At 53.2% G+C, this 26831-nt stretch overlaps 5 protein-coding genes across 5 annotated transcripts; 2 read left to right on the top strand and 3 right to left on the bottom strand.

Annotated features, from left to right (window-relative positions):
• Positions 1-64: 64 nt before the first annotated feature.
• On the top strand, positions 65-2031 carry PG998_004244 (uncharacterized protein; the record flags this gene model as incomplete). The annotated part of the gene is made up of 2 exons (XM_066871062.1): positions 65-81; positions 384-2031. The coding sequence occupies 2 exons, from the start codon at positions 65-67 to the stop codon at positions 2029-2031; spliced, it is 1665 nt and encodes a 554-aa protein (XP_066734812.1).
• A 749-nt stretch (positions 2032-2780) lies between these two features.
• PG998_004243 (uncharacterized protein) lies at positions 2781-5057 on the bottom strand (the record flags this gene model as incomplete). The annotated part of the gene is made up of 2 exons (XM_066871061.1): positions 2781-3370; positions 3422-5057. The coding sequence occupies 2 exons, from the start codon at positions 5055-5057 to the stop codon at positions 2781-2783; spliced, it is 2226 nt and encodes a 741-aa protein (XP_066734811.1).
• Positions 5058-6770: 1713 nt separating this feature from the next.
• Positions 6771-7886, top strand: PG998_004242 (uncharacterized protein; the record flags this gene model as incomplete). The annotated part of the gene is made up of 1 exon (XM_066871060.1): positions 6771-7886. One exon carries the CDS (start codon positions 6771-6773, stop codon positions 7884-7886), a length of 1116 nt encoding a protein of 371 aa, XP_066734810.1.
• A 91-nt stretch (positions 7887-7977) lies between these two features.
• On the bottom strand, positions 7978-8599 carry PG998_004241 (acetyltransferase; the record flags this gene model as incomplete). The annotated part of the gene is made up of 2 exons (XM_066871059.1): positions 7978-8455; positions 8541-8599. The coding sequence occupies 2 exons, from the start codon at positions 8597-8599 to the stop codon at positions 7978-7980; spliced, it is 537 nt and encodes a 178-aa protein (XP_066734809.1).
• A 9266-nt stretch (positions 8600-17865) lies between these two features.
• PG998_004240 (uncharacterized protein) lies at positions 17866-20343 on the bottom strand (the record flags this gene model as incomplete). The annotated part of the gene is made up of 4 exons (XM_066871058.1): positions 20270-20343; positions 19984-20167; positions 18429-19873; positions 17866-18366 (listed from the first exon to the last, which is right to left on the bottom strand). The coding sequence occupies exons 1-4, from the start codon at positions 20312-20314 to the stop codon at positions 17866-17868; spliced, it is 2175 nt and encodes a 724-aa protein (XP_066734808.1). The 5' UTR covers positions 20315-20343.
• Positions 20344-26831: the final 6488 nt, after the last annotated feature.

The following is a 26831-nucleotide window of genomic DNA, read 5'->3' as shown; positions in this document are numbered from 1 at the left end:
ATACAAGACAGACTGGACCCACGAGACGTCACGAAAACAGTGGATGGCCCTGTTGGATGGCTAAATGGACCTGGACTTTTAGTGCGGGCGACCCCCACTGTTGCGCTGTAAACTGGGGTGCGCATCAACAAATGCCGTCAATGTCAATACTAGAAAAGATCAACTGCCAATTGCCAATAGCCACGAAGGCTTTGGACGCGACAATTTGTGTATATCTTCTCGAGAAGGGATAGCGACACGAAACCCATTGCAAATTCAATCCTAGAAAATCTTTCGTCCCGGATACCGACGCGTTCTCTCGGGCCAACCCTACCAAAGCAAGAGCTGTACACTTTGCGCAAGGAGGGGCGACAGCTTCCAGCAAGCACACGACCACAACACAGCGTTGCGAACCGACTTCGACAGCCGCAGTTCCCGCCGGCAAAGTCACCAAGATGCCGCCCAAACGAAAGCGCGTCCCCCCCTCCTCCACAGCCCTCACCGCCGCCTGAGCCCGTCGCCTCCCCCACCCCTCCGCCCGCCTCCGACGACGACGACGCCGCCGCCGCCGCCGCCGACACCACCGCCGGCAGCCACGGCAGCGACGCGACCGCCCACCCGCCCCCGACCCTCTTCAACACCACCTTCGCCCTCTACCGCGCCTCGCCGCTCTACCTCGGCCCCGAGCCGCTGACCGCCGCCCGCCTGCGCACCCTGTCGCAGCGCCTGCGCGACACCCTCGTCGGCGACGTCGTGCGCGGCGTCCAGGTCGGGCTCGTTGGGTCGGGCGACGACGCCGCCCTGGGCCGCGCCGGCGCGCTCGAGACCGTCGACTGGCGCTGGACGCCGCTGCCCAAACTCTTGCCTCGAAGACGGCGGCGACAACAGGCAAAGCGGCGGCGTCGGCGGGACGGGAGCGCGGAGCTGGGCAGCCATGTCGAGGATCCGGAGGACGAGGAGGAGGATGATGCTGCCGAGAGCGGAGACGACGAAGACCGGAATGCCGATGCCCGCGCCCTGAGCGTAGAGCTGCGCTACGAAAACAGCACCTTCGCGGCTTGTCTCCTGCCCCGGCTCTACAAGAACGACGACGTCGAGGACGAGGAGAGTGCGGCTGCATCTCAATGGTCATCCCAGGGTGGCGATCGGAATAAGACAAATCTGGCCGCGGACCCAAAACAGTTCCTGCACCTGCCCCTCCTGCTCCTCCGCATGCCCGCGCCCTTGCGCGCCGTCCTCAACGACTTCCTCGCCCGCACCTTCGACGTGCGCGTTCGGCCCCTGCGCCTCGGCACGCGGTCCCTGGTGTCAAGTTGGGCGGCCTGGCACTCCATTTCGGGCGTGAGCGGCGGCAACAACAGTGGTCGCCCTTGCCGGGGACTGGTCAAGGACGTCGTCCTATCGCTGGGCTTCCACGTTATCGACGAGTCTTCTTCTCTTGCGAAAGACCAGCCCGAGGGAGGAAAACCACAAGCTGCCGATGTGGCGAAGAGCAGTGGTAACAAGGATGGTCTGGCTGATGCTTCTGTAACAACAACAAAATCACTAGGCCTCAAGGCTATCGACATCATCATACCCGCCCAAGAAGTGCGGCGCTTCATCCGCGCCGGCCAACAAGCCATCAACGCCGGCGAGGAAGAAGCAGCAGGATGCAGCAAAAGCAAAGGCAAGCGGAAAGCCGGCGAGCCGACTTCCCCCAACAGCAGTAGCAAGGACCCGATGTCTCCGTCGCGCCAGCGCAAGCTGGCCGGCGGCAAAGACGACGAGGGCTGGGCCTGGCGCCACCACCCCGAAGAAGAAGAAGGAGCCACATTGCACAAGGAGCCCTTCACGGAAGCGTTGGGCGCGTATCTGGACCGGCACCTCGCCCTGGATCTGTTCCACCCCGGCGTGCGGATCCAGCGCGTCGCCTGCGAGGGCTTCGTGCTGTCCGAGGGCGGCCGGCTCAAGGTGTTCGTGCCGCCCCCGAGGACGGCGGCAGGGCGCCGTGGAGGCTCTTGGACGGCCTGGTGGAGAGGGCAAGGGGTCGGGACTGGAGATCTGTGGCCGTGATTCCGGGCCTGGAATGAAGGGAGTTGAACGGTGATGAAAGCCGACATGAGTTTGTGAAGTATATTATGCATTGTTGCCGTGACACTCACTAACAGTGCGCTATGGCATAAGTAATGGAGTCACGGCTGGGTTTGAGGTTAGACATCCTGGAATTGAGATACCCCCAACAAGTAGGACTTGTTCGCAACCATCATCAACATTATTCATGCGAATGCTCATTCAAGAAGTCTGTGGAATGAAACATGGCTACATGTATGCAAGTTGAATTCAATCATTCAATTCGTTTCTTAGTTGCGAAGAATATGTAGGCCTCGAGCTATGTATATACTTGCACACAAAGACAAACGCAAGTCTATACACCACGGCAAGATATAAAAAAAAAGCCGCCACCGTAGTAAGACTTAATAATCAAAAGGGGGCTGACCCTTGGTATCTCTTCTCCTTCAACTTAGCCCCTTTCTCCGTGTTTTCAAGCCAGAAAGATCCATGACCGGCGGCACTACTCGCACCCTCTGTCCGTCTATACGACAAGAAGCAGCAGTAGACAAACCACTGTGCCTATCCGCGAAATTAACTATGCAACTCAACTGGTGCTTGCCATCACCAAATCAGAATTGAAGTCAAATCAAAACCCGCGCAAAAATCCATCGCAGAAGTCGTAAGTCCTTTCTGTATGCTGCCTCCAAAACGCCTTTCTTTGCAGCCAACGAAGAAAACAAAACCCCGTTCGGGAAGGGCAACCAAGTTTCTCAGGCCACTACGCCATCTACACCCCCGAGAAACCGACGAACACGCCCAATTTCTAGACCATCCTTTTCGCTCTCAACAGCCCGCAGCAAGCCATCAATGACCTCATCCACTTGCTGCTCGGGCACTCCAGAGCAGAGGGATACGACGCGCCGATATTTGATCTCGACATCTTTACTTCGACCCTTGAGTGCACCCACAGATTTGCGTGTCATGTCAGCTCGTAGCCTGAGGGCTTGTGTCCTTGCCCGTAATAAGGCTGCACTGGGGAGGCTTGACGGATCAACAGTTTGTGCCGTGGTAAGCTCCGTCTCCCACGCGCTACTGCTGGGTTCCATGGGGCCCTGGCTTTGCTCTAGGCGGAGCAACCGATTTTGTTCCTCATCTCTGCCACGTGATAGGTTGTAAATCTTCTGCCGAGTGAGTGACTGGGATTTGGCGGCCGCCTGTAGAGACTCCAATGTTCGTTTTGCGTCGTTTAGTTGAGTTGACGTGGTTCTAAGGGTGGCATGAAGCGCATCGAGATCAAGTTGTTTCTTCTTAAGCTCAGATTGGTTGACCGAGGATGTCTCGTTCAGCAGGTGCGTTATTTCTGCGCATGTCAGTGTCTGTTCAAGTGTCATCCTAGCAATGCAAGACTTACCCGTGATAATCTCGTCGCTGTTCTGCCGGCTCTTCTGGTTGTTGGCAACAGCACCATTGGTGTCACCAACCTCTCCATTGAGACCATCATCACCTGCGTTACCGCCGACACCAAAGTCTTGTGGGCGTAGTCCAGCTTTATTGGAAATGCCTGGATCTGCCCCCACCTCGAGTAACTGGGATATTATGCTGCGGTTTCCTATGCGGGCTGCGATGTTCAAAGCCGTGTCGCCAGCCTTGTCCTGGGCGTTGACAATCTCGCTCATGAACCGGCCCAGATTGATCCTCGGCCCAGCGTTACCGTTTCCGTTTGTAGTAGCCTGACTGCTCGGCGCACTACCCTGTCGAACGACCCATTCCAACAAGCTCTCGAGGTAATACCGACTGGAATGACTGCGACCTTTCACTGCACTTGTCAGCGCTATGTGATGCAGCAGGGTCCTTCCTCGTCCATCTCGGATTTCGATGGTGCTGCCAAGTACATCAAGTAAATCTGGGAACGAGACTTGGTCCGAGTTGTTAGTGACGCCCGAAGCCCTCATAAGGGCGGTCTCCCCAGCCGCATTCACACGACACGAGTCAGCCCCAGCTGCTATAAGCGCCTTCAACAAAGGTAGGCGTGCTAATGTTGCCGCCCAGTGAAGCGCTGTGTTGCTGCATGAGTCTATAGGAGCGTCAAGATCCAGGGGAGTCAAGGTTTGCAGGGCATCATGCTTGGTAAAATCCTTAACGGTAGGGGGTTCCATGAAGAGGCTCATGAGCAAGGCCCGCTTCTGTTCTGCTTCCGGGGAGACATCGTAAGGGAGAGGTTGTAGAGGTACGTCGTCATCCGCTGGGTGCACGTTAATTCCAGCGGCTGAGTAGATGAAGGACTCATTGGGCTCAGTGGGGGAACCTGGGAAGTTATTGGCGTAAATCTCCATTGACTGCGATGCATAACCGCCGGCAAAGCTGTCCGCCGGGGTAATGACCCTCTGGCGCTTCCTGGCAGGCTCATCGCCGCCTTGGAATATGTTCGTATTTTGAGTGGAATAAGCCGAGTCGTTATTGCCGTAGTCGGAGACAAAACTCTGCTGTGAGTTGCCGGGGAAATCGTCAGCGTTTTGCATCGATGATTGGCGACTGAAACTGGGTGGCCTTGCAGAGCCATGGCGTCCCCTCGGCCCCGGCGAATCAAGGCGAGCCTTGCTGATAGCTGCGACTGCGTTGGAAGCCGAACTCGAAATGTTCTTGAAAAAGGTTCCCGACAGGCCATTAGCCCGGGAATCTGCGACGTTATTCTGGTTGTTGTACATGCGCTTTCTTTGCGCAGCCATGGCCTGCTCTTTGGTCGGGGTATTGAAGTCACCCCTGCCGGCGATGCCTCCATTTTGACCCATATCGTACGTCAGCAGAGGACGCAGGATTTCCTCAACGCCATATTGACGGCAGACTTCGACACCGCGCTCGAACTTGATCCAAGTTCCCTGGTATTTTCCATAGCCACCTTGGACCTTTTCGTGCTCTCCAGTCTGGATTTCTTTCTCGAGGATCTTCGTGCGCTTGCCCTTGTCGACACCGGCTACCTTGAGGATTTGTGTCGCATTGAGCCAGCTATCATTTCTCCGCCGCATAACTGCTATGTTGTTGACTTCCATCTCGTATACGTCTACGCCCGAATACACGGCCTGGAATCAAGATAAGCAGGTGTTAGTGCGAGCCACACAATATTAAGGGGTTTGGCATATGAATTCGGTGCGCAGAGCAGGGGCGGAGTTTAGACTCACGGAGTAAATGTTGAAGCCATCATTAGGCGCTTGCTGACTGTTGCTGTGCGACAGGCGTGGTTGTGAATCGGAGAAATGGCGAAAGACCTGTGAAGAGGAGGGCTGGGTCATGGTAAAGGACTGCTGCGACGAGGGTTGAGGTTGCGACATCTTGGGATCTGAAGAATGTGCAACGGCAGCATTCAGACTACTACTAGAACAGGCTGCCAGCGGCTGGGGTGCCGAAGCAGCGGAAGAGGAGAGCGCACGAGGCGCCTGGGTAAAAGTGGTGGACGAATTGGTGGTCGCCGAGGGATTCCGATTGTGAGTGGTGGGAGTTGAGGTTGTCGAAGGCTCGGCCAGGGTCGTGGAAGCGCCGGTGGGGATTGTGGTCGGGTTGGTGCTGATGCTAGTCGAGGCCATTCATTCAACCATGGAAGTCTCTCTCCTTTAGCGACAGGTATAAATCTATGTCTCGGCGCTTACTTTCAATTCCGGGACAGGATGTGAAAAAGGAAGCAGAATGGCAGTAGTATCGAGGACCAGGCCGTCAATGGGTCAGAAATCCGGTGCTGTTGCTTTTGCTATATTGGTTCTTGCTTATCCTGTGCATGGGGTGTGGACATGGGCGTGCCAAGATGAACGACTGCACTTGCGCCGAGGTTGGGAGGGTTTGAGCGGAAAGCCGACGTCTTGCAGGAATTCACTTTGACACAGAAGCCGTTTGTAAGCAAGAATGGGATTGTGGTAATAATGTAGGGAGATCAAAGACTTGGTGAAGCTCCGAGTCGATTGTCGCAACACAGGTGTGAAGGTGTGAGGGATAAGCGACGAACGATGGTTGGTTGGCAGGCCAAACGAGGGCAAAAGGTGCAGTGCCGTGCGAAGGGAGCCAGTGAGAGCAGCAATTCGACAACAAGGCCTCTCTGGATGGAGCAGAATCGGGTCGATCGATTCTCACAGGCTCGGTTGGATATATGGACAAACGGCTGCTAGAGTTAGCTACCCTTGAGCTGCAAAAATCAGGGCTATGTCCAAAAAGAGGAATTCCATTAAAGTGGTGAGCGTCGGAGAGCGTGTCAATCTCGTGAGACCGTGACGGGGAGACGGGACGTGTCTTTGTCGTGTAGAGGCACGGAAAATGGGATTTGGGGGGATTGGGGAATTGGCTGGGGGACGCGAAACGAACGCGCGCACTCTTTCAGTCACTCCAGGGAATGCAGAGCACTGATGCAAAATCCAAGCGGGGTTATTGGCTAGCGCGCTATTTCGTGCAGTATTAGCAGGCAGCTGAAGCACCCGACGGCCGACTGCCCCGATCGGCTCACCTTGGCTCACCGGGGAAAAGTCGAAAGCTGGCGAGGTCGCTTTGCTGGTGAGTGACAGCTCATCTGTCAACACTACCAACCTACGTCTCCCGACCTGCCCCTTTTGGCGACGGAGACAATAGCTCCTTGAACCATATCAATACCAACGTCATCGGTCAACCTATTCAGTCTTGCACGGGCATCCCTCCCGCCCCTCCTTCGATGCGAGTCGCAATCTAGGTCTTGGGCACTACACCACGTAACTCGACTCCCGCGCTGCGACTGAACCAATGGCACGATGTCTTTCCGACTACCCCATCCCGACTCCGCCATACACCTCTACCGGCATCTGCTGCGCGAAGCCACTTATGTCGCCCCTCTTTGCCGTTCCTGGGTGACCGAGCGGATCCGAACAAAGTTCCGCGACGACCGCCGGCCCAGCATCAAAGAAGCCCACCGGTCCTTGCGCTTCCTGCAATCCGCCAACTCGGGCCATGTCAAGCGCATGCTCCATCTCTGCTTCCTCGCCACCGGTAGGCTGGGGAAAAGGAGACGGCAATTGGCTTCTTCCTCCTTGGCCAAAGAGCCCGCCGTAGATTCCGACGCCCTGGACAAGAAACCCCTGTTCCCCAGCACGGCGGATGATCGGAAGACAAATACTGCTTCGAGCAAATCGATGCGCAATCAACACCGACCTGCCCCTCCAGGCTGGATAGATAATTGGGACGTCAATAAGATCAGGGCAATAGCAGAGGCCCAAGTTCGGAGTTCAACTAACGACTGGCCAAAACAGATGCGAAAGTCGATTGATCCTGCAAGGGTCCTGCCCAAAGAGAACGCGTGGGGCCGTCCCTTCACGCCCAAAGTTGTCAAGCGAAAGGAGCAAAAGCACTTCGCCAGGATTCTGGCTGACCTAATGCCTCCCTTGCCGCGAGGCGAATGGGACTTGCTGGAGAGCCTGAGCCTCGGGCGAGCAGAAACAAAGATATTTGAAATACCATCCAGACGAACGATGGCTACACCACCGGTCGCGTCTCAGGAATCCACGAAAGATACCAACCCCGAATGGGACTGGGCGGCATATGCCACGAAACCGGTACGAGCTGTGGAACGGAGCAACTCCCGCACGATCAAGTCGCTCTCTGGCGCTTCTGATGAGGACCCTCGCAGCCAAGGCAGGCCTATAGGAGTAAAACATTTCGGACGCAGAAGGCTTCGACGATCGATATACAGCCGCGTATGGGAGACATCCCCCATCTTGGAGACATCTGCCAAAGAGAAAATACAGGTCACATTCGGAAAAGCGCATCGAGAACTATCACCTGCGGCTGCTACGGATCTTCAGTTCTTCATGGGCGTTGACGACGAAGGCGCACCCGCCAGCGACACAAAATTGCACAAGCGAGACGGATGATGCCATGCGTTCGAATTGTTCTCTTTCTCTCTCTTTGTTTTATCTATAACCCTCGGAGATCCAGAATTGACGAGTCGTGCCGCCATGCTGCCTAGTCCAGCATGTTCGCTAGCGTCGTCAAGGCCTCGCGTTCGACCCGCATACCAACCCATTCGTCCTGCGGCTTGGCACCTATGGACTCGTAGAACTTGATGCTGGGCTCGTTCCACTTGAGGACGGACCAGTCCAGGCGGCCGCCGTTCATGGCGACGACCTCCTTGGCCAGCTCGACCAGCAGCCGCTTGCCGTACCCCTTCTTCCGCTCCGTCTCGCGCACGTACAGGTCCTCGAGGTAGACGCCCGCCTTGGCCCGCCACGTGCTGTAGTTGTAGAAGTACAGGGCCATGCCCACGGGCTTGTTCTCCTCGTTGAAGAGGAGCAGACAGCGCGCGGGCCGCGACGGCGAGGTGGCCTCTGTGTTGGGCGCCGTCGAGGTCGAGGTCACACCGTCCGGGGCAAAGGCGATGGTGGCCCGCAGCGTCTCGGGGGGTGGCCTCGACGGCGTCGAGCTCGTGTTCGTAGTTTGCCAGCTCGCGGATCAATCCCAGGATGGCAGGTATGTCTAGTTTCCAGTGGTTATTAGTCTACAACGACGCCATGACAATTCATGAATACACGATACGATGCCTACCTTCCTGCCACGCATGACGCACTGTACAGGGAGCTGGGGCCATGGTGACTGTAAGTTCTCGGAGTCGGTCTTCTAGGAGCTCGTTCTTGTAAGTGGGGTAAGGTGTAAGGTGTGCGGGAGGCCGGGGCGGTGGTGATAAGGGAGGAAGCAATTGAGCTCCAGATGTATCCCCTGCTTTTAAGTCTGTGGAACATCCCACGCCCTTCCAAGAGCCTCGCTCCTCTTTCCCTTGTCAAGCTGGCCCGATCCGCGAAGTTTCATGGCGGGGTTGTTTGCTGGTGTGAGGCGTTAGGCGTCTTCAAGGCAGAAAAAACGAACGCATCCCAGCTTAGCCCGGCCGCTTCCCCCGCAATCTAGCGGTTATGAATCGCCGTGGTGGCACTTCTTCTGCTGTGCCGTTGGCTTGGCGTCACCGCCCTTCTCGCGTATCCAACAGGTCATTGTCATTTCATCAATCGTGTCGCCCGAAGTCGGCTTCATGGACCCATTTCGTGGCGCATTATGAGCATGAGATAAATAGTTTTCCAAGAGATCAGTCTGACACACGAGTCTCCCTTTTTTCATTTGCCCGGGTTGAGTTCCTGGTCAGTCACTTCACTATGTTATGCCATGGTTGCTTTGTTTGCTATCAGAAACACTTCCCGCACATCACCCACTTGCAGGTCTAGGGTACACAAACACATCCAAATCAGTATCGTTCCACAGGAAGCAGCTGGTTTGCCAACTCATTCTTGATTATCGTGTAACATCCAGACTTATTCCTGTTGAGGGTTGTTCGACCAGCCATGCAGGCCTTGGTCTGCCTAGCCATTATGTGAACCAAGTTTACAATAAACTAGAAGCAAAGATCTATAATCACAGTCTGATGTGGCCTTTCTCTCGATTGCTGAGGAATACCCAAAAGTGCTTGCATGGAGTTAAGTTCAAAGTCCCAAGGAAGAAAGGGGACGCGAATGTGAATACCCCCTCCCCTTGCATGAGAATCAAGGGGTCACACAAAAAGGAGAAGTATTCGGCGACCTTATTCGGCGACTTGAAACGGCCCATGAGATATTATATCATACTTATCCAGCTCGGCCGGATCCCCCTTATCTATCAGCATATCAATATAAGCCACCATCAAGCGCCCCGAGGGATTACACCCCTGCCGTTCAGTGCCGTTCAACATTGAGCCTCTTCCCTCCCCTGAGAACCCCGTACGGTCTCAGATGCCCGGGCTTCGTGACGCTCACCACGGTTCCGCAACCCAAACGCGCCGGACCACTGATCTGGTTTGTGGGGATGCGATATTGGTGTAACTGCCGGATGTAGTCATCACGGACGACATCACTGGCGCCCGCGGGCGGTCTGAATGGCAAATCCGACGACAGCCGAACAGTCCGCCTCCGCTCCTGCTGCTCGCATTACGGTCATCGGGGACATGGACTTGCGCCTACTTGGTTAGCTAGTTCAGGTGTATGTATTTAGTTGAGGCTGTGGTCGCCGCAGGCCACCTCTTGAGACAAGGCGCTGATTTTGTGGCCATTTCTGTGAGGGGAGCGATGAATAATGAATCGGCTGGTCACGCCGTACATGCCGCGCTTGACTGTATGCGAAGGATGGCTTGGCACAGGATGAAGTCTGCTTGGGATGGGTGCCGTGATAGTGGGCGAGCCCGGCAGCCCTGTTGTAGAGTGGCCGAGGGTATGTTCCAGGTTTCTGGCCCCCAGCAAACGGGCTTAGAAGTCGTGTCTAGAGCAGCGCCGCGATGTGTGTGAAGTATACACCAGGAATGATATGGATTTGCCCGGCACGTACGACATCGCCATGCTAATGCCCTGCAAGGTCGCATAGCCCTCGCTTAGTCGTGGTGGCCCAATCAAAAGAGCATGGCCCATAGACCGAGCTGTTGTTTGAGCGCGTAGTTGGGTCATACTAGGCTCGGGACATAGTAGCAATCAAGCCATGCCCACTATGGGATGCAATGGTTTAAGACGCACACGAAAATGAGGTATCATCATCAAAGCCCTAACAGTAGTCTTGGGTTCTTTCCTGCCCTCGACTGCTATGTAGAATCTCCCTGGTCGACTACGGTAATGACGGTGTCGCCTCGACCTGGAAATATTCCACATAGACATAAACATCCGATTCAGGGTTAAATCAGTGATATTGTACACTTGTTCAAGGTCCAATGAATCCATCTTGATGGGTAATGCATTAGGTCAAGTGGTGTTATTAAAAATACAGCACTACCCAGTTTATAAGAAACAATAAGGGGCATGCCGGCAATACAAGTGCCTTAGCAAGGGCCTCGGCGGGCTCTCCTCGCTTTGCACATTCGCATACGTCGTTGACAGTACCGGGTGAGTCTTACTATATGGGCAACTACTGTGAAAAAGCGTGCGTAGCTCTCTTGCGAATCACTGAGTGGCGGTCGACCCGTCTTCCGCGGCAACTCTCGCCGTGCATACTTTGTAGGTATTGTTAGCTGCCCAGAAAGACTTTTATATGGAAGCGTACTGCAGGGAAACAGGAAAACATAATGACCATGGTGGGGTGACTGCAGAAGGTATTCAGGGGTTACAACACAGGTTGACTAATGCAACCGAACTTCCTTAATTCCAGCTGACTGGAATCCTCACGCAGCACTAAGAAAATTTTCCTTCCTAATGATATTCATTTCCCCTGATAAGTATTGCTGGAAGATTATGTTAGTCATGTGCTTACTGTATTGTAATTTGATACAATTCAAGCAAATATATCTCGCAAGCTAGCTGTGGTTCACTGTATACAGGCATTAGTGAATAAAGATCTTACGTTGCAGGATATAAACACGGGAGTAGACGATATGGGGGTACGAAATAGTGCTTAGAGGTTGCAGTACAAGATCTTTTAGCATTGCATATTGGAAAACTAATACGAAAGATCTGATGTTGCGGTCCACTAGTTATATTTGTGAGAACAACTAACTGGCGAAATTGTTGAAATCCCGAGCTTGCGTCTGGTCTATTACAGTAGATGAAGGCGGCTCACTCACATTCAAAGTAGCAGTGTATTCAAATTTCTGTTCTGAGTTATAGTTCACACATCAGACCAGGAAGATGCAAAATGAACAAGCGATGTATTATGCAGAGAATTTTTGCAACAAAAATCACCGGCAGAAATCTTGCTTGTGGCATGTACCAGACTTATCGTACGCCTAAGTTTACGCAATATAAGATGCCTGTCACCCATTATACAGAACACATTCGTTAGTTTTGTACAAATAGATCAATGACCTCCTCCTGCTGCTATTTGAAACCTAGAAAGGGGGTAGCCATCACGATTCAGTCCTACATCCGTTGGATATCTACAAGCGTGTTAGTTAGAAGAAAACCTTGAACATACTACTCTACCGAGAGTTTATAGATTCATGAAGGAAATCAAACATGTTTAAAATCCACAGTGGCGAGGAATGGTAGTTCTTGATTGCGGCTTACCTACTCTTCCCCTTATCACCACTAGATGCCCAGTGGGGTGTCGATCTTAACCGCCCTAAATTCAGGGGGCTTCAGGGGAAGATGGCTGCCTTCCATTATAACACGAACAATCATTCGTACACACACGTTCATCAAAGTGATAACTGTAACAGAGAGGCCGCCACATCTGAAAACACTTTTCTCATGTAACTTGAAAGCCAAGAGTCTCAAAGCGTTCCTCGTCAAGTGGTTGGCTACGTGACGCAAGATGAGGACTTTCCAGTGGATCAAAATCGAACAAAAGGCGGTGCTATCGGTAGTCTATTATGGCTGTCACATTGATAGACAATATTTACGTACGTTATTTGTATTGTCGCTGTTGTTGGAATTCTATGCGGTCTGGGGGTAAATAAAAGGGGCTACACGCACATTTAAGATACACGCCTGTAATCTGCATACATAGGAGTGAGTAGTGCAAATATCTAGCTGTAAAATTAGACTAGAACCACTCTATCTATCTTTAGCCTCTGCCTTCGAGTATTCCCTAAAACTGTCAATAAAAGGAATGGGCATTGGTTGTGGTTAAGTGATGACCGAATTGCATGGCTTATTGAGGATGTGACGATCACAGCAAGTAGATGGAAGCAGGTAGCTCACCAGAAGATCAACTCACTCCAGTATCTATACGCCGTGCTAGTCGATAGTTATCATATACAACGTAGCATAGCTTTAAGCTCACCGGATTTTATCTAGTCATCGTAGTCTTTGGTTTAGCATTCAAGCGGCGCAGAGAGACGACAAGTCTCGTCCACCTCCAACCCCTCTTGGTCGACAAGTCCCTATGTGACCCGGTAACACTGGGTTGTTTCCCAGGAGAGGAACAAAGTAGACCAATGTACCGATTCACTGATGAGCAGAAAAGGTACTTTGGACGACCAGCTGCTTGTTCCCCTTCGCTTTCCATGTACCGATGTGATTAATCTTGTTGTGGATTCACTTCTAACCGCACGCCAGTACTCATGAGCGGCATATCAAGAAAGGGGGCTGGGCTAGTCGCGGATGATGATCCGGCAAATTACGGAAGGTAAGGGTGAAGGGAAGTGTAGTCTCATCGGATATAGTCGCGTGCGCGAATTCACACATCTCTGATTTAGACTTCCTGCGCTGTCCCAGAAGGCCTTCGTCCAATAAGACATGCAGCGAGTGACATGAGCAGCGGCCGGCGGAAAATTTGGTGAGGGATTAGTGTACATAGTAGTAATCAGGCGAAGGTTGGTCGTTTACCGCGGGTACGTCGTCTTGCTTGTATGAAAACGCCACATAAGGCTGTATGCCAAGGGCAGATGGGACAAGCGAGATGGGCAATTATGCAGCATGGTTGGGGATGGTGACGGTGGAAAAACCAAAAACAAAAGGAAGGAAGGAAGGAGTCTGCTTTGGGTCACCAGAACTGGCCGCATGCACAAAATGCGTCCTTAAGGGGCTGGACGGAATGTCGCGTGGTAGGCAGGAGGGCAACCGAAGTCTCAAGCAGTTGGTATCCGTCAGCTGATTCCCACGTTGTTCGTCTGGTTGCTCCCCATGGCTGTAGGATGGCGCTGTCTTGCAATTTGTTGAGGAGTTCTGTCGGATATACCCGCCCTGCCATCGACTGCTACATGATGGGGGAGCTTAGTGTCGATCTTAAGCTCTAGATCCAAGGGGCTATGTCCATTCAGAGCGTCCAGTCCTTGTTGCATAACAGAGAGGGGAATGAGAGAGAGACATGCCAACCGCATTCGTGGAGGGACTGAAAGAGCGAAATGGCGAACAGAGATGTCGCAGGTCGCCGAACTAGGGAGAGGGGATCATGATGCGATGTCTGGCGGCTCCATCCCCCGGCTCATTCCGTCCAAGCCCAAGTAGGGTCCATGTGCGTGTTGCTGCGAGCATGATGCCATGGTCGGAGTCGAGGCGTACGAGTCGCGGCAGAGGGAAGACACACAGACAATGCATAATACCTCAATCTCGGTTACGTCTGAGGTAATACAAAGATGAAGTATGAAGTGATCGACGATGCGTCTTCGTACAACACCAGCCATGACTTGACAGGTCTTGCCCGGGGGAACGAACCCGGTTTCTGGCTCGCGGATGACCACTGAAGAGGGTTGGAGGGGGGTGGTGGGAGGAAGAAAGTCGAGAAAGACGCGGCTGGCACGGGCTGTTCACGGCATGCTTTGAAGGATCATGTCACGAAGCCCATCGTCTGAGTCAAGACATCACCGCACGGTTTCAAGAAACACCACCAGGCTCTTTATGTACCTTTCGTGACCGAGGGAATGACAGTGTCAGCCAGCCTCGAGTGACTCACCTCAGCAGGAGCAATAGACTTTCTTGCTTTCTGTCGTCAGCTGGGAGACCTCCAAAGTCAAATCCTCGGGCAATGGCACGTCGCCTACTAGCCCTTGCCGTTCGTTCGTCCCGTGTCTAATACTTACCCGGTAGGGGAGCTTGGGAGCTGGCCCGACCCCCTTTTGACACGTCGGTTAGCCCAACCTGCAGCTTCGAAGTCAGACTTTAGATCTAAAACGTAAGAATGCAATCCAAGATTGGGTGAACTGTACAATGTGGAGACTCTGTTATTGGATCCCCGACCGCGTGTCTGTTTCGCCTCGCAGAAAGGGGAGGAACGTTTGACTAATGAGTACCCCAGCCGTGCAAAACTCACAGACCACGGGACTACGCGTGCGTTCCGCGATCGACTGACAGAGAAGGCAGCGGCAGGGGCAGTGTGAGCTCCAGACTCTTCCCTTAGCTGATATGGAGATGTCTCTGTCTACCGTACGGCAGCTCTTGGGGGTCAATGGAGAGAACAAGAGGCCGGCCAGGAGTTCCAAGTCATCGGTCTCATCAAGGACGACGGGGTCTCAGCCTGGGTACTTGATGCAATACTTTCTGTATTGGCAGCAGTTGTATATTTGCTGTCAGAACTCGGAAAAAAGCTTAGCCATTGTCATTATCACAAAGACATTGTAGGTACTGGATTAGTTAATCACTGCATCGTCCGCCTGAAGACAATCTTCCAAGTGGTGAGCATGTACATGTTACAGAACCCGTCGGTAAGTAATGTAAATTTGCACTCATGCGTTGTATCAGACGCGTCGGGTTGGGCCGGCGTAGCATCCGTCTACGTATATGGATCGATCGTGGCGCGTTTGCGTTATTATGTTCCAAGTTCGGGCCTCCTGGATGACTAAACTCGGTGGTTTCGCAAACGTTATTTCGGCTGATGTGGTCCGAGGGCAGCAGTAACGGGCGGAGCTAATAAGACAAGGGGCTATAATAGTCGTGGCTATATAGCCTCCGCCCTCCCTTCTCCGACTTCTTCCCTTCCTTCAACCCGGAAACCGCTGGCGCTCCTGTTCTATCGGGAGTTGCGAGGCCATAAAAAGAGGCCTGGGTCCCTGCCGGTCTACCCTATCGTCGTTGAACAACGTCGGGACGTCCAGGGATACTCCTGGCAGTAGATTGAAGCTGGACGGGATGCATTCCCATTAAGGCAGTTACACACGAGTACGCTGTATCGAGAGGAAGCAATGACAACTCATTGAATTGATAATGGTGATCTGATTGGATTATAATTAAGGTGAAAGATACAATTCCTTCCAATAGTACACGCCGTTTCCTATAACGGGGGTTTGACAAACGTCCAAACACAAAACTGAGAACTGACAGCTGCCAAACTCCACCAAGAGTGCAGGATGAAATGTCCTATCCGCCCCCTTCTGGCCCCCTCTCTAGTATTCTAAGCCGAGTATGCAACCAAAATAAACTTTTTCGGGTCCCCAGAGACGTGGTAGAAGCAGCAGCTAAGGCAGGGTAGAGGGTATAATGCTAGCTACGACCGCGTTCTGACGCGTTTCCACTTTGCGCAAACCAAGCTGCGTCTCGCACTCCCCGGCCATATGCAGGTACCTCAGCCGACGGCGAGTGCCCCAGAGTAAAAAGAAAACCCCAAACACGCGATGAATTGTCCAACAAATACAGTACATTAGAACCCCCACAATGTGTAGCCCTGATGAGAGAAGAGGAAATGGCATAAGAGAGTGAGACTGAGGTTGAAAGGAGAGTCGCAATAAACAAATGATGTAAACAAATGACAAAGCACAGTCCCCCAGATCGTCGCCCCGCCGACCGTCCGACGAGGCGGTACCTCATTGCCGTGACCCAAGTCTATCCCGAGTGTACCATAACCGGAACAAGAAAGACAAAAGAAATACATGCATGATGATGTAGGGAAGGGACAGGTGCATCGAGGTAAAAGAAAGGCCCCGCGAGATGCATGCGACCCCAACCCATGTGGGCTGAATGGCGGTATGAGCAGATGACACCATTACTCCCTTTGCGGGCAGGTGGCGACGAAGGGCGACGACGGAGTCAAAGGTTGGTATGACTCCATGGCTATCTCGCATGGCTGGGGCAGGTGGTGTGTATGTATGCGTACTTGTTTGTGTGTGTGTGTGTGAGCGTGAGGGTTGGCAGACTGGACTGACTGCATGGAGCTTCTTCGAATACGAGCACCTGTCCGCCCGTTATCTTTGGGGTAAGGACCTCATGATTGAGCATCGTTTCGGTCAGCCTAGGCCTGTCCATAGGTTGTTCCGCATGGTACGCAGTCGCAACCAGACTGAGGCTTCGCCCAATTGTCGTCTTGAGCTAGATCGCGTTTCAAATTTGCTTCTGTGGATCGTGCTCCTTAGCACCGGGGAGCTATTATTCGAAACCAGACGCAGTCGCCGCCAGCACATGCGGCACAGTGGAAGTACCAGATCCGAGAGACAGTGGGATCCAGCGACGACCAAAGGATTGGTAGCTAAACCTTGCTGCAGCACATCATGTATGCAGGCTGCGGCGCGCTTCCGATGTCGACGACCAGATTGTGCATATGCCAAGTTGTTGAAACGAGCTGCAAGCATCCAGAGAAGAACCCTGACAGCCAATCATTGCGGGTCCATGGCAGATCATGGTCAGGGATCCCCCCCAGCCCTGTAAGTTGACGAAATGGGTAATAGGGAAGAAAAAAGAACCCGCAAGGCCAAGTCACTGACGTCCAACCCCCGCATGCGTTGTAGGTGACAACAAGTTCCCTGTCTGTGCGTCCGTCTCGGAGGAAGGTGGATAATAGTGATCATGACGATGAAAGAGTACGAAGAACGCGGCAGCAAAGTGTATGTATGAGGCGATGAGAGACAAGAGGAGAAGGGTTCAAAGAGGAACAAGAAACATGGCGGCATGCCACCTCCAAAGGCCCATGATGGTTGCGAGTTGCTGCAAAGTGGGGGGTGGGGGAAGAGAGTCGAGTCAGGGTTTGGAGGGAAGCAGAGTATCCCGTTCTGATAGGAGAAGATGGAGTAAGGTGGAGAGATCTGATTGGTTCAACGCTGCGACACCTGACCTCAATCTAGGAAAGATACCCCCCCTCCTGGGACATCCAAAAGAGAGGGAAAATGCACAAAAGAGGTGACCGTATCGCAAAAAATAACGCCACAAGACCCAGACACACCTATGTCCCGGATGCGGTCTAGTCTCAACCTTGACTCTCCCTTCCGTGTCGAGGTGTGTGTGCGCGTGTGTGTATGTGTAGTAATAGTGTGGAGAGGGTGCGTGTGGCAACGACGGGCTGGACGCGCCGTTGCGCTCGACCCGCAGGCAACTGATCAGTCACCCGCGATATTGCTCACACACACCTTCCGCATTCTTCCAGGCAGCCAGTCACCTTGCCGAGTAAGCATGACCCCTCCAAACCTGTCATGGCCCTGCTTTGCACTTCTTCAACAGGTTTCAGGATGCCCATGGTGGACCCTGTGTGCATCTGCTCCTCCTGGCTCTTCTATCAAGCGCGCTGGCCACCATCTGCGTATCCGGTAGTCCCATATAGCTGACCCTGGTGATGGTGGTTGCCATAAGAAGTCGTATCCAAGTAGCCATTTGTGACTGCCGGATCCCATCTTGTCTGCGGCTGTGGCGCAATGTCGTAGCTCGACGCTGTTGTGACAGAATGCCTTGTATCTGCACTGCCGTAAGAGGACAAGCTTGGCATGCGCATGCCGCCTGCCGCTGCTGCGTGGGACAAGGACTTCAGTGGCGGAGATTCGGGCGCTCGTGTCGGATATGGGGCCCAGCTTGTCGCGGCTCCCAATGCACCATGCGTTCGCGATTGCTCATACTCTTCTAATGCCGAGCCGTAAATGTGATGACCTGAACGGGGGTAGGCTCCCGTATCCGTCCCCCTTGGAGTGTGTGGTGGCGGGTAGAGGCCAGGGCTGGTGCTGCTGACAGGGGTGAGGAGAGCAGACCCCGGTCCTGGAGGCAGTGTTGATGATGGTGATGCCGACTGTGTGCGGGTTAGCAAATAGGAGAGGGTGGAAGGTTGTGTTGCCTGTGATTGCGACTCACGTATTTAGAGATGATCTTCTTGAGGGCCTGAGCCAGAATCTTCCAGGGGAACACCTTGACATCCTTCTCGATGTTGCGGGGCTTGGGGTTCGGGAATGCCATGATGATCTTGAAGAACTCCTCGCTCTCTGCCTTGGCCTTGCTGACTGTCTGTGGGCGGAAACCTTCCAGATTGCGACGGATCCGGTTCTTTTCCTCGACCGTGAACCTGTTGGGCGCGGCGACAAGTTGCTCCAACAAGTAGATAGTATCAACACTAGTGACAAAGCACTCATTCTTCTCCGCGTAGTAGATGCAGCTGATGCAAATGCTGTTCGTCGGGCGCTCATTCACTCCCACGGGTTTGAAGGTGGCTGTCAGGGTCGATCCTGTCTGCGACTTCTTGAACATCACGATCCTCCTGCGGTTCTCCCACTCTTCCTTGTTCCAACCAGTTGCCATCGAATCAAGATCTCCTGCAATCTTCAAAACAGCCTTGGTAGAGTACAAAGCGTATGGGTTGAACTGGCTGGAGCCTGGAGACCCCGAGCTCTGTAGTGTGCTGGTGCGGACGAGCTGCGGGGCGCTGGAGGTTGGGGCCGGTAATGACGAGAGACTCGGGCGGGTTATGGTTGTGTGAGGAATGGGTTGCAAAAGCCCGGGGCTGCGTACCGAAGACAGAGACGAGCCGTACGACCATGGTCCGGACGCTTTGATGGGAGGTGGGATGTGTCGGAACCCATCCGCGTAAGACGTGCGATGGTAGGTGCCAATCATGCTGTTATTGTTCGTGTTGTTGCTTGCATAAGTCGGATCGTACGACGAAGCCGCAGCTTGTTGGTCGACAGGAGGATATCCATACGTATTTGTAGCATTGTCAGTGATATGCTCTGGGTTTTGCTTGGGGGTGTTTTCGCGTTGGTCTGGTGATTGCGTTGCGACTCTCCGCGTGACCTCTCCATTCGGGCTCTCAGCAGACCCAATATCAATTTCGTGATAAGTAAACGTGCCCACGTCTATCATCAGATTTCCCATCAAATTTCCTTCCGGTCCTTCAATCGACAAAGCCAAAGGCACACTCGCCTGGTTGCATCTCGTGTCTCCAAACTGCGGTGCACTTGCGCTGACCACGTAGCTATAACCACTGGTATCATGCATATCTTTGGCGGCGTGGGCGGAGCACTTGCATTCACCAAACTCCAGATAAAATCGGTTGGCTATGGCCAGCAAGTCGTACGGGGCCGAGATTCGGATGGTTACACCTGCCCCTGGAACGCCTGAGTTCGGCTCATAGGACAGAAGACTGGGACCCACGGGCCCAGTTGGCATATACTGGCTCGACCCGTTGGCCGCAAATGCCATCTGGTTGAGTTGAGCCGCCGCCGCATTTTGTGACTGGTGAGCCGAGAATGATTGCACGGGGTACTGATACTGTGGGTTCTGGTATGACCTTGGCGATTCGAATTCTAATGTTGCGTAGGCTTGCACTTAGTATTGTACCATCCAGGGGCCACCACACCGCACTCGGGGAATCGATGAAGCGTTTGCAAGGGGGAAGCAAAGGGTGCAAACATACCATGCATCTGGGGCGGTTGCGATTTGGAATACGCGGTAGACATTGACAGGAGACCAGGCGGGGAGTCCCCACGAAGGCCTCCTCCGTTGGCTCTAGCCGCCTCCTCCTCGTACCTCAGAGTCACCGTCTCGGGAGACTCGACGTCAGAGTCGACTATTATTGGCCTCTCTGGATGGAATTGAGGCTATTGTTCTTGTCAGATTTCTCGTTGTTTTGCCGGAAGCACAGGTCGTTCTCGGGAAAGGGGCATTGTGTGTGCAACACATTCCGGATGTCGTTGACTTACCTCGAAAAGCTTATAGGGCTGGTAGGCAAACTTGACAGCAGACATTCAAGCTGAGTTCTTCGCTGATGGACGATTGTCAAAGTGAGTGTGGACGAAGGGGTCTGATCCAAGGGAGGATGGGATGAGAAGAGATGAAGAGAGACCTGTTTCGGGAACAATGTTGCAGAGGAGATGGCAAAGATTCCTGAGGGGGAGTAAGGTCTTGAAGGACGTCTCTCAGGGCACTTGGGGGAGATTTCGTACTAAACTTTATTAGTGTTCGGCTGTCTCGAATTGCCGTGTGATTTTCTGGCCGAGTAAGTCGGTAATCTCAAAATTGCTTCTGCGGGAGGGCTGGAAGTGAAACAATGAGACCCCAATTTGGACAGATGGCGTCGTTTCCAAGGGATGGTGGGGACTTTGGATAGAGAGAGACTGTTGAGTGGTAAATGGCTGTCGCCGGCTGTGGTTTTCAACAACTTGGCGAGAAGATCCAGACTACTCCAGCAGTGCTATACGTTCTCAGCCTGGCGATTAATAGGAATGGCTTCAACTTTGGCGTTTCTTTGATAGAGATCTCAGAGCCTTGAGTTGCATGGGTTTCTACCACTCTTGGCAGCGGTAATTGGCTGAGCAAAGTGTTTGCAGACTAGGCCTGAGTCGAGTCTCGGGAAGTTGAAGTCTTCAAAACTCTTATTCCCCGCTCATTAGATCTCTCATGAATACGCCTATACAAGACCCTGTCAGTCTGGACCGTGCTTTTTCTTTGAAGCAGCTGTGTCAGAATCTGCTGGGGCATAGAAACATTGTAATCTATGCCCTGCCCGGAGCGGATGATGTGACAACTCACCGAATGGCTGTGGACTAACAAAGGGGACTGTCTTCTGGTGCCCGGTACTAGACTCATACGCCAAAACTTGAGCAATTGGCGTCAGACTGGTTGTGGATACCGGGTGTTCGTTGGTGATGCAGGCAGCCCGAACCTGTTCGCATGAGTAGGGTCAGCAAAGGAGAAGCTGCAATCAGCAAACGCGGGCAGCCGGATGGTTCGCGTGGCATGCGTGGTATGCGTGGTTCGTGTCGTAAATTACTGAACCACTACCCAGGCTTCAACAAGCAGAGGGAGAAAGAAAGCACTGACAGTTTTAGCAGTTAGGTAAACGGGAACCGGACTCTGCAAAGATTGGGAGAGTGTCAGCAAACGCTTGCGACTCAAGATGTCAAGGAGAACTGAGACGTTTCCCCTATCAACTTGGAACAACTGTAAGGCAAATGGAATATCGAAGAGTGAGAGGGGTAGAGGAAAAGGAAGAGACAAAAGGGGGACAGAAACACAGTCTTCGAATGCGGTGTTGATCCAACTGAAGTAATAGATAGTCCTGTCTTCAAATGCGAATAATCCTGTGGTAGGTAGGTTGAGAGAGACTTCCTCCATGCATTACACAGACATCTACTTTTGTCATGTACCTTTTTCATTCCCTGGTCTGCTGGATACCGTCTTGTACAGTGTGTTGTTTCCTTTTTGGCAGCTGGCGTGGGTGCGCGTTTCCTCTGCTAAGGGGCCCCGGTAGTAGGTCACAAGAGGTGAGATGCGGCTGCTGGTTACTTGCTGGCGGTCCTCTGCGGACGAGACACGCCTTCTTTTGACTTGGAACTATGCGTATGTCCAGATCGAGGCTCGGGGGAAAGCGCGATTCCAATATTGCGGTAGTGAGAGAGATCGCTCCAAGTGGCGTATATATGGTGGGGAAGGGTAGACGCAGGCAGGGATGATGCACTACAGTATGAGCCGGCAGCCGTTGAAACGCGATTTCCGGTGTCTTGGGGAACATGTATATCAAATACAGGGGCTTTGGCGTTATGGTTATGGGGGTAATGGTTGGGTATTGTGAAGTCCCCAACATTCGGCAGGATGTGTGGTTTGAGAAAGGAAACCAGCCACGCTAGGTTCATCCAAAGACTCTCTCATAGGTGGATATGTATAACTTGGGACGACGTGGTCTGTCTGAAGCAGACGGGAAGGTGTACACAAGATACAAAGATGCTTCGAAACGGGCGGACGCCAAGGCTATGTAACAAGACTAGAATCAATGATAGATGGGACTTACACCTTTTAGGAATCAGACGGGGGGATCGGGGCGTGTGGCTAAAATGGACTTGTGTCAGTGCCGTTGAGCGGGTACACTTGACAAGAGGGCCCCGAGGGGTGGGTCTAGGAGGCTGGATGTACCGAGCTGTTGAGGCTATGTACTGGGAGAAGGCCAAACGGCACTATATCGCATGCCGCAGGCCAGTGCCGTTACTAACGGTACTTCGTCCGGCGGGGGGTTCTGGGCGCTCTGACGCTGGGGGTTGGTGAACAGAGCGTGTTTACACCTAACCCAGATTAAATCAGTAAGTATGTCATGCCATGAAAGCTGTAGGTAGGGTATGACGGGCGTATCCCCGTAGCGGAAATCAGCAGGCGTGCACCGGAAGATAGTTTGATTGTTGTAAGTTCAGCAAATGGAATCAGCAGGTGACTGTGTAGAGGCACTGGGTTGCTTTGGTCTGTGATCTTGCAGCTTGGTGGGTGTGCATCTTCGAATATGGACAGAAGATGCTCCTGTCATTGGCCGGGATGAAAAGAGGCTAGCCGGGGCAGCTATTGGAGGATCTGCGATGCGTCCTGCAAGCTCCAATCCAAGGGCCCCTGTCGCGTGGGGGCAGGACTAGGGTCGACATGATGGATGATGGGACGATGGGATGGAATTAGGGTGCCCATGTACCCCCTCGTACCCGTGCTGAGTGGTTGTACCCTGAATACGTCCGAGTACCGATTTGGGGAAACAAGGAGTAACGTAGTGCGTACGTGCGTGCGTGCGTGCGTATGTATGTATGTACGGGTGGGTGGATGGGTGTACACTGCATCTTCATCATCTTCTGGGAGCTTGTCCAGAATCTGCATGTTGCTTGCTTGCTCATCTCATCTCGAGAACAGCGTCTGTTTGTCTGTGCGTGCCAACCGCCATTCCCAGGCCCAACCATGGATCGAGGCTCACGGTGATGGGATGAGCAAAGTCGACCGCGGATGAAGCCGCCACGGTGAAACTCCAGGTCGTGAAATGGAAGGAACTCTGGTAATCGAGCAAAGGCTGCAGAGCTGTAGAGGGGGGTGTAACAACGTAATGCAATCTTGTTTCCGCCGTCTGAGCTCGACGACTTCTCCCCACTTGGGGCTGGCTAAGGAACAGTCACCCCCGACGCCTCTTGCTTGCACTTGGAATGCAAGTGATGTGAGGGCTATCGCCAAATAGGCAGAGCTAAAATGGAAGAAAGGAAACATGTGGCGCATGTAGGAACGCCGAATGGTCGCGGGGCGGCGAAGGCAGAACATGTCAGGAAGAGGAAGAATTGAAGGGGAAGATGGGCAATTCCAAACTAACCGGATGGTAAGGATTGATTGGTTCTTCTCCAGAGCTTCTGGCGGTGGATTGATCCTGATCACCTAGCAGCGATTCTTTGATTCCTCCCCCCAGGAGGCTACCGGACTCAACTAGTTGACGGCATATGCACACCTTGAACGTTGACCTAGTCGTTTTCGTCGTCTTGTCGTGAGGTGAGGGTCTGGTTTCGAGGGGAGTCCTTGTACCCAGTAGTGCAACGCTCGTAACAACAAGGCAAGCAGCGAGTCCTCTAAGTACGCGCAATTTCGGCGTGACTGTACATGTATGGGCGGGCAACGATAGCCTAGTTATCCTTCCAGTTCCAGGTTGCGTCCAGTATGTAGGTATGGTTCGCGTTCCGTCTTGTCCAGGATTGATCCAGGTCGGAACATGTAATTGAATCTGCGTTTGAATCCGCTTGCTCGAAGACAAGGATGAAGGGGAAAGAAAACTTGATCACTTCGGTCGCATCGATATCTTTTGCCCAAAGTCGGCCTGGGAGAAACTGGGTGACTGCAATAAATAAGGCAAGTGCCTCCCATCTACGCTCAGCTCGAAACGTACAAAGTCAGGAAGGGGCCGCCATCCATGGTACAAGAACGGAGAAGGCGCCCTCCTGCCCTCCTTCCAGACGGACATCGAAAAACGCCCTGGCAGACCATCTCGAAATAGATTTGCCTCTGGCACAACTACGTCTCCCCGTCTACAGATCTTTGCATACGGTGATGTGTGTGGTAAGGTATGACGGGGGCTAATTAATAAGATGCGCCACCCACTAAGGGTTGACGATGTGGATGATGGGGCATCTCGCCCTGCGGACTTGGGTGTTCGTCACTTGGAAGGTTCGTCGCGACGAGCCCCCGATGCGTTGCAAGGTGGCATCCCGCATTCCAGATATAGGGACAATAACGACACTAGGCTTACTCACGACCAACAGCTTACCGACAGCGAGGTGAAGGAGCGAGTACCTTTCTAGTTTCAATCGGCACTGCAGGGTTTATTCGTTGACAGGCAAGGATGTCAAGTCAGATCTGAGATTCGACCCGACTCCCAAGAATGCGGAGGGGATATCCCAGGTTAGAGGCTCGTTAGCAGGAAATTGCGAGCGATCGGTGCTCGGAGACTTTTGTACACCACCAAGCTCGCCTAATCTTTAGGGGGTAACCCTGCTGGAAGATGTCCACTCATGGCGAAATAGCGGTCCCGTCAGTGGATTGCGTGCTTGCAACAGCTAACAGACGCCCTAGTGGTAAAAAAGATGGGCAAGGTTAGGTTTGCGGCCCGTCGACATTCATTGACTGTTTGATTGAAATTGGATTTCCCAAAGACCACAGTGACGCAACTAGCAGAAACTTAAGACGCCATTGACTTTCGACCCTGCAAAGACTATTGTTCTAATTTCGACTTCATCCCCCAAGCACCAAGCAGCATACACGATATGCGTTGATCGAAACCGGCCCCTGGGGGTAGCTTAGAAGTTGTCTGCGGATGAGACAGACAGATCTCTCATTCTGGCCTATGTTTACACTCGATCCTGTACCTTCCCGTCTACTAGGCGCTTAGCTTCGTCCTGGCCGCCTCTGGACTTGGGCCAGAGCTAGCGACCAAGCCTCTCTCTTCGCAGGCCCAACAGGTCAATTGAAGAGGATGATACTGCCTATAACGCAGAAAATGCACTCCAAAGGTAATCCGGATAGAACCTCACGCACCCCCTGCCGTCTCAAAAAGCGACCCTCGCACACATCCGTCCCCATCTTTCCCATCGCCCTCTCTCTCGCTCTCTCTCGCTCTCTCTCACCGTCGCGGGTCGTCGCACGAGTCCCAAAGCCCGGTCCGTACGGCCGTAGATGCCATCGACCCAACCGAGAGAAACCGAGGCGGCCAAATTACGTACTCTATGAAAAACCGGGGCCTCTGTTCGCGCGCGCATCGCCAGTTGAGACGATGCGAAATGTGGCCATACTCTAGGCCAGTAATAGAGATCTGAATCTGTATACAAAGGTGTAAGGCTTAAGGCATTATGCTGTCTCGACTGCACGAGAATTTTGCAGCATAGCGACTGCATTGCAGCAGCCAATGGTGGGCAGGGCGGCGGCCGGTCCAGGTATTGAAGTATAGGCCATGATGTATCTATCCTTCATGTCTTGTACCGCCGTTGCTCCCCGTGCCCCGTGCCAGTTACCCAAGAATAAGCTCATTATCGATTGCTCACCTGTGCGACCATTGATTGGCATTCCGTCCATCGTCATGTAGGAATACGTGTACACATATCGCGCTAGATTATGTAAAAAACCGACGATGTGTACATACTTCTTCCGCCCGCCCATACACACAAGTGCATGTAGATCTATCGCGACGACGTGTGCAGTGTCCGATCCGTGGGCCGTCCAGGTCAGGGATCATTCCCAGGAGCCGCCAATGCATTACTTGCCGCGGGCGATGGCACGCTTCTTTTCATCCGTCGCCGGCCCCGCCATTTTGGCTGGCGCGTTTTTGGGGTAGAGGTCAAGGATCGAAGTGTCAGAGCGCCGATCCGCAACGGCTCGTGCATTCATTCGAGGGACGAGTTTGCGATACACTAGAGTCTGTGAACATAACGTAGCATACATGCGCTATCCGTTATGAGGTTGGTGGTGGTAGCGCCGCCGTAGTTTATTCCCCCCCTGCTTTCCTCGCCTTAGATCCAAAGTCAAATTGCACGTATTGGGCCTGACTAGTCAATGAAGCGCACTCGTTTGTTTTTTCGCCCCAGAGCAGACATCATCATTGTCGCTCTTCTTGTCATCAAGGGGCCGAGCAAATGCATAAGCAGCAGTAGTTCCCATTCTTCATGTATGCCACAAACCTAGTTTCTCTTCAACTCGACTCCTCTCGAGCGGTCAGCAAACTGTGACAGCCGCAGCAGCAGCAGTAGTAGCCGCATCGTTGCTTTGTTATAACGCGGCTCACATATAGCCCGCCGCAGGATATGCCCGCCAAGGCTGCAACGGCCCTTGCTCCTCCTCATCCTCTCCCACCTCGTCTGCTGACCTAGCCACATTCCCTTGCCGCACCAGTCAACAGTCGGCCTGGCCTCGGCCATGACCCGTGCTGGATCGACCTGGGAAAACGCAGAGGGAGAGGGGTGTTCTATCAAACCCTTGCCTTGCCTGCCTCCG

Source organism: Apiospora kogelbergensis (genome assembly GCF_038363985.1).
Source record: "Apiospora kogelbergensis strain CBS 113332 chromosome Unknown utg000002l_segment0_segment0, whole genome shotgun sequence".
Taxonomy (NCBI): Eukaryota; Fungi; Ascomycota; class Sordariomycetes; order Amphisphaeriales; family Apiosporaceae; genus Apiospora; species Apiospora kogelbergensis.
The sequence above is the reverse complement of the archived record's forward strand: the minus strand, read 5'-3'. Positions and strand labels throughout refer to the sequence as shown.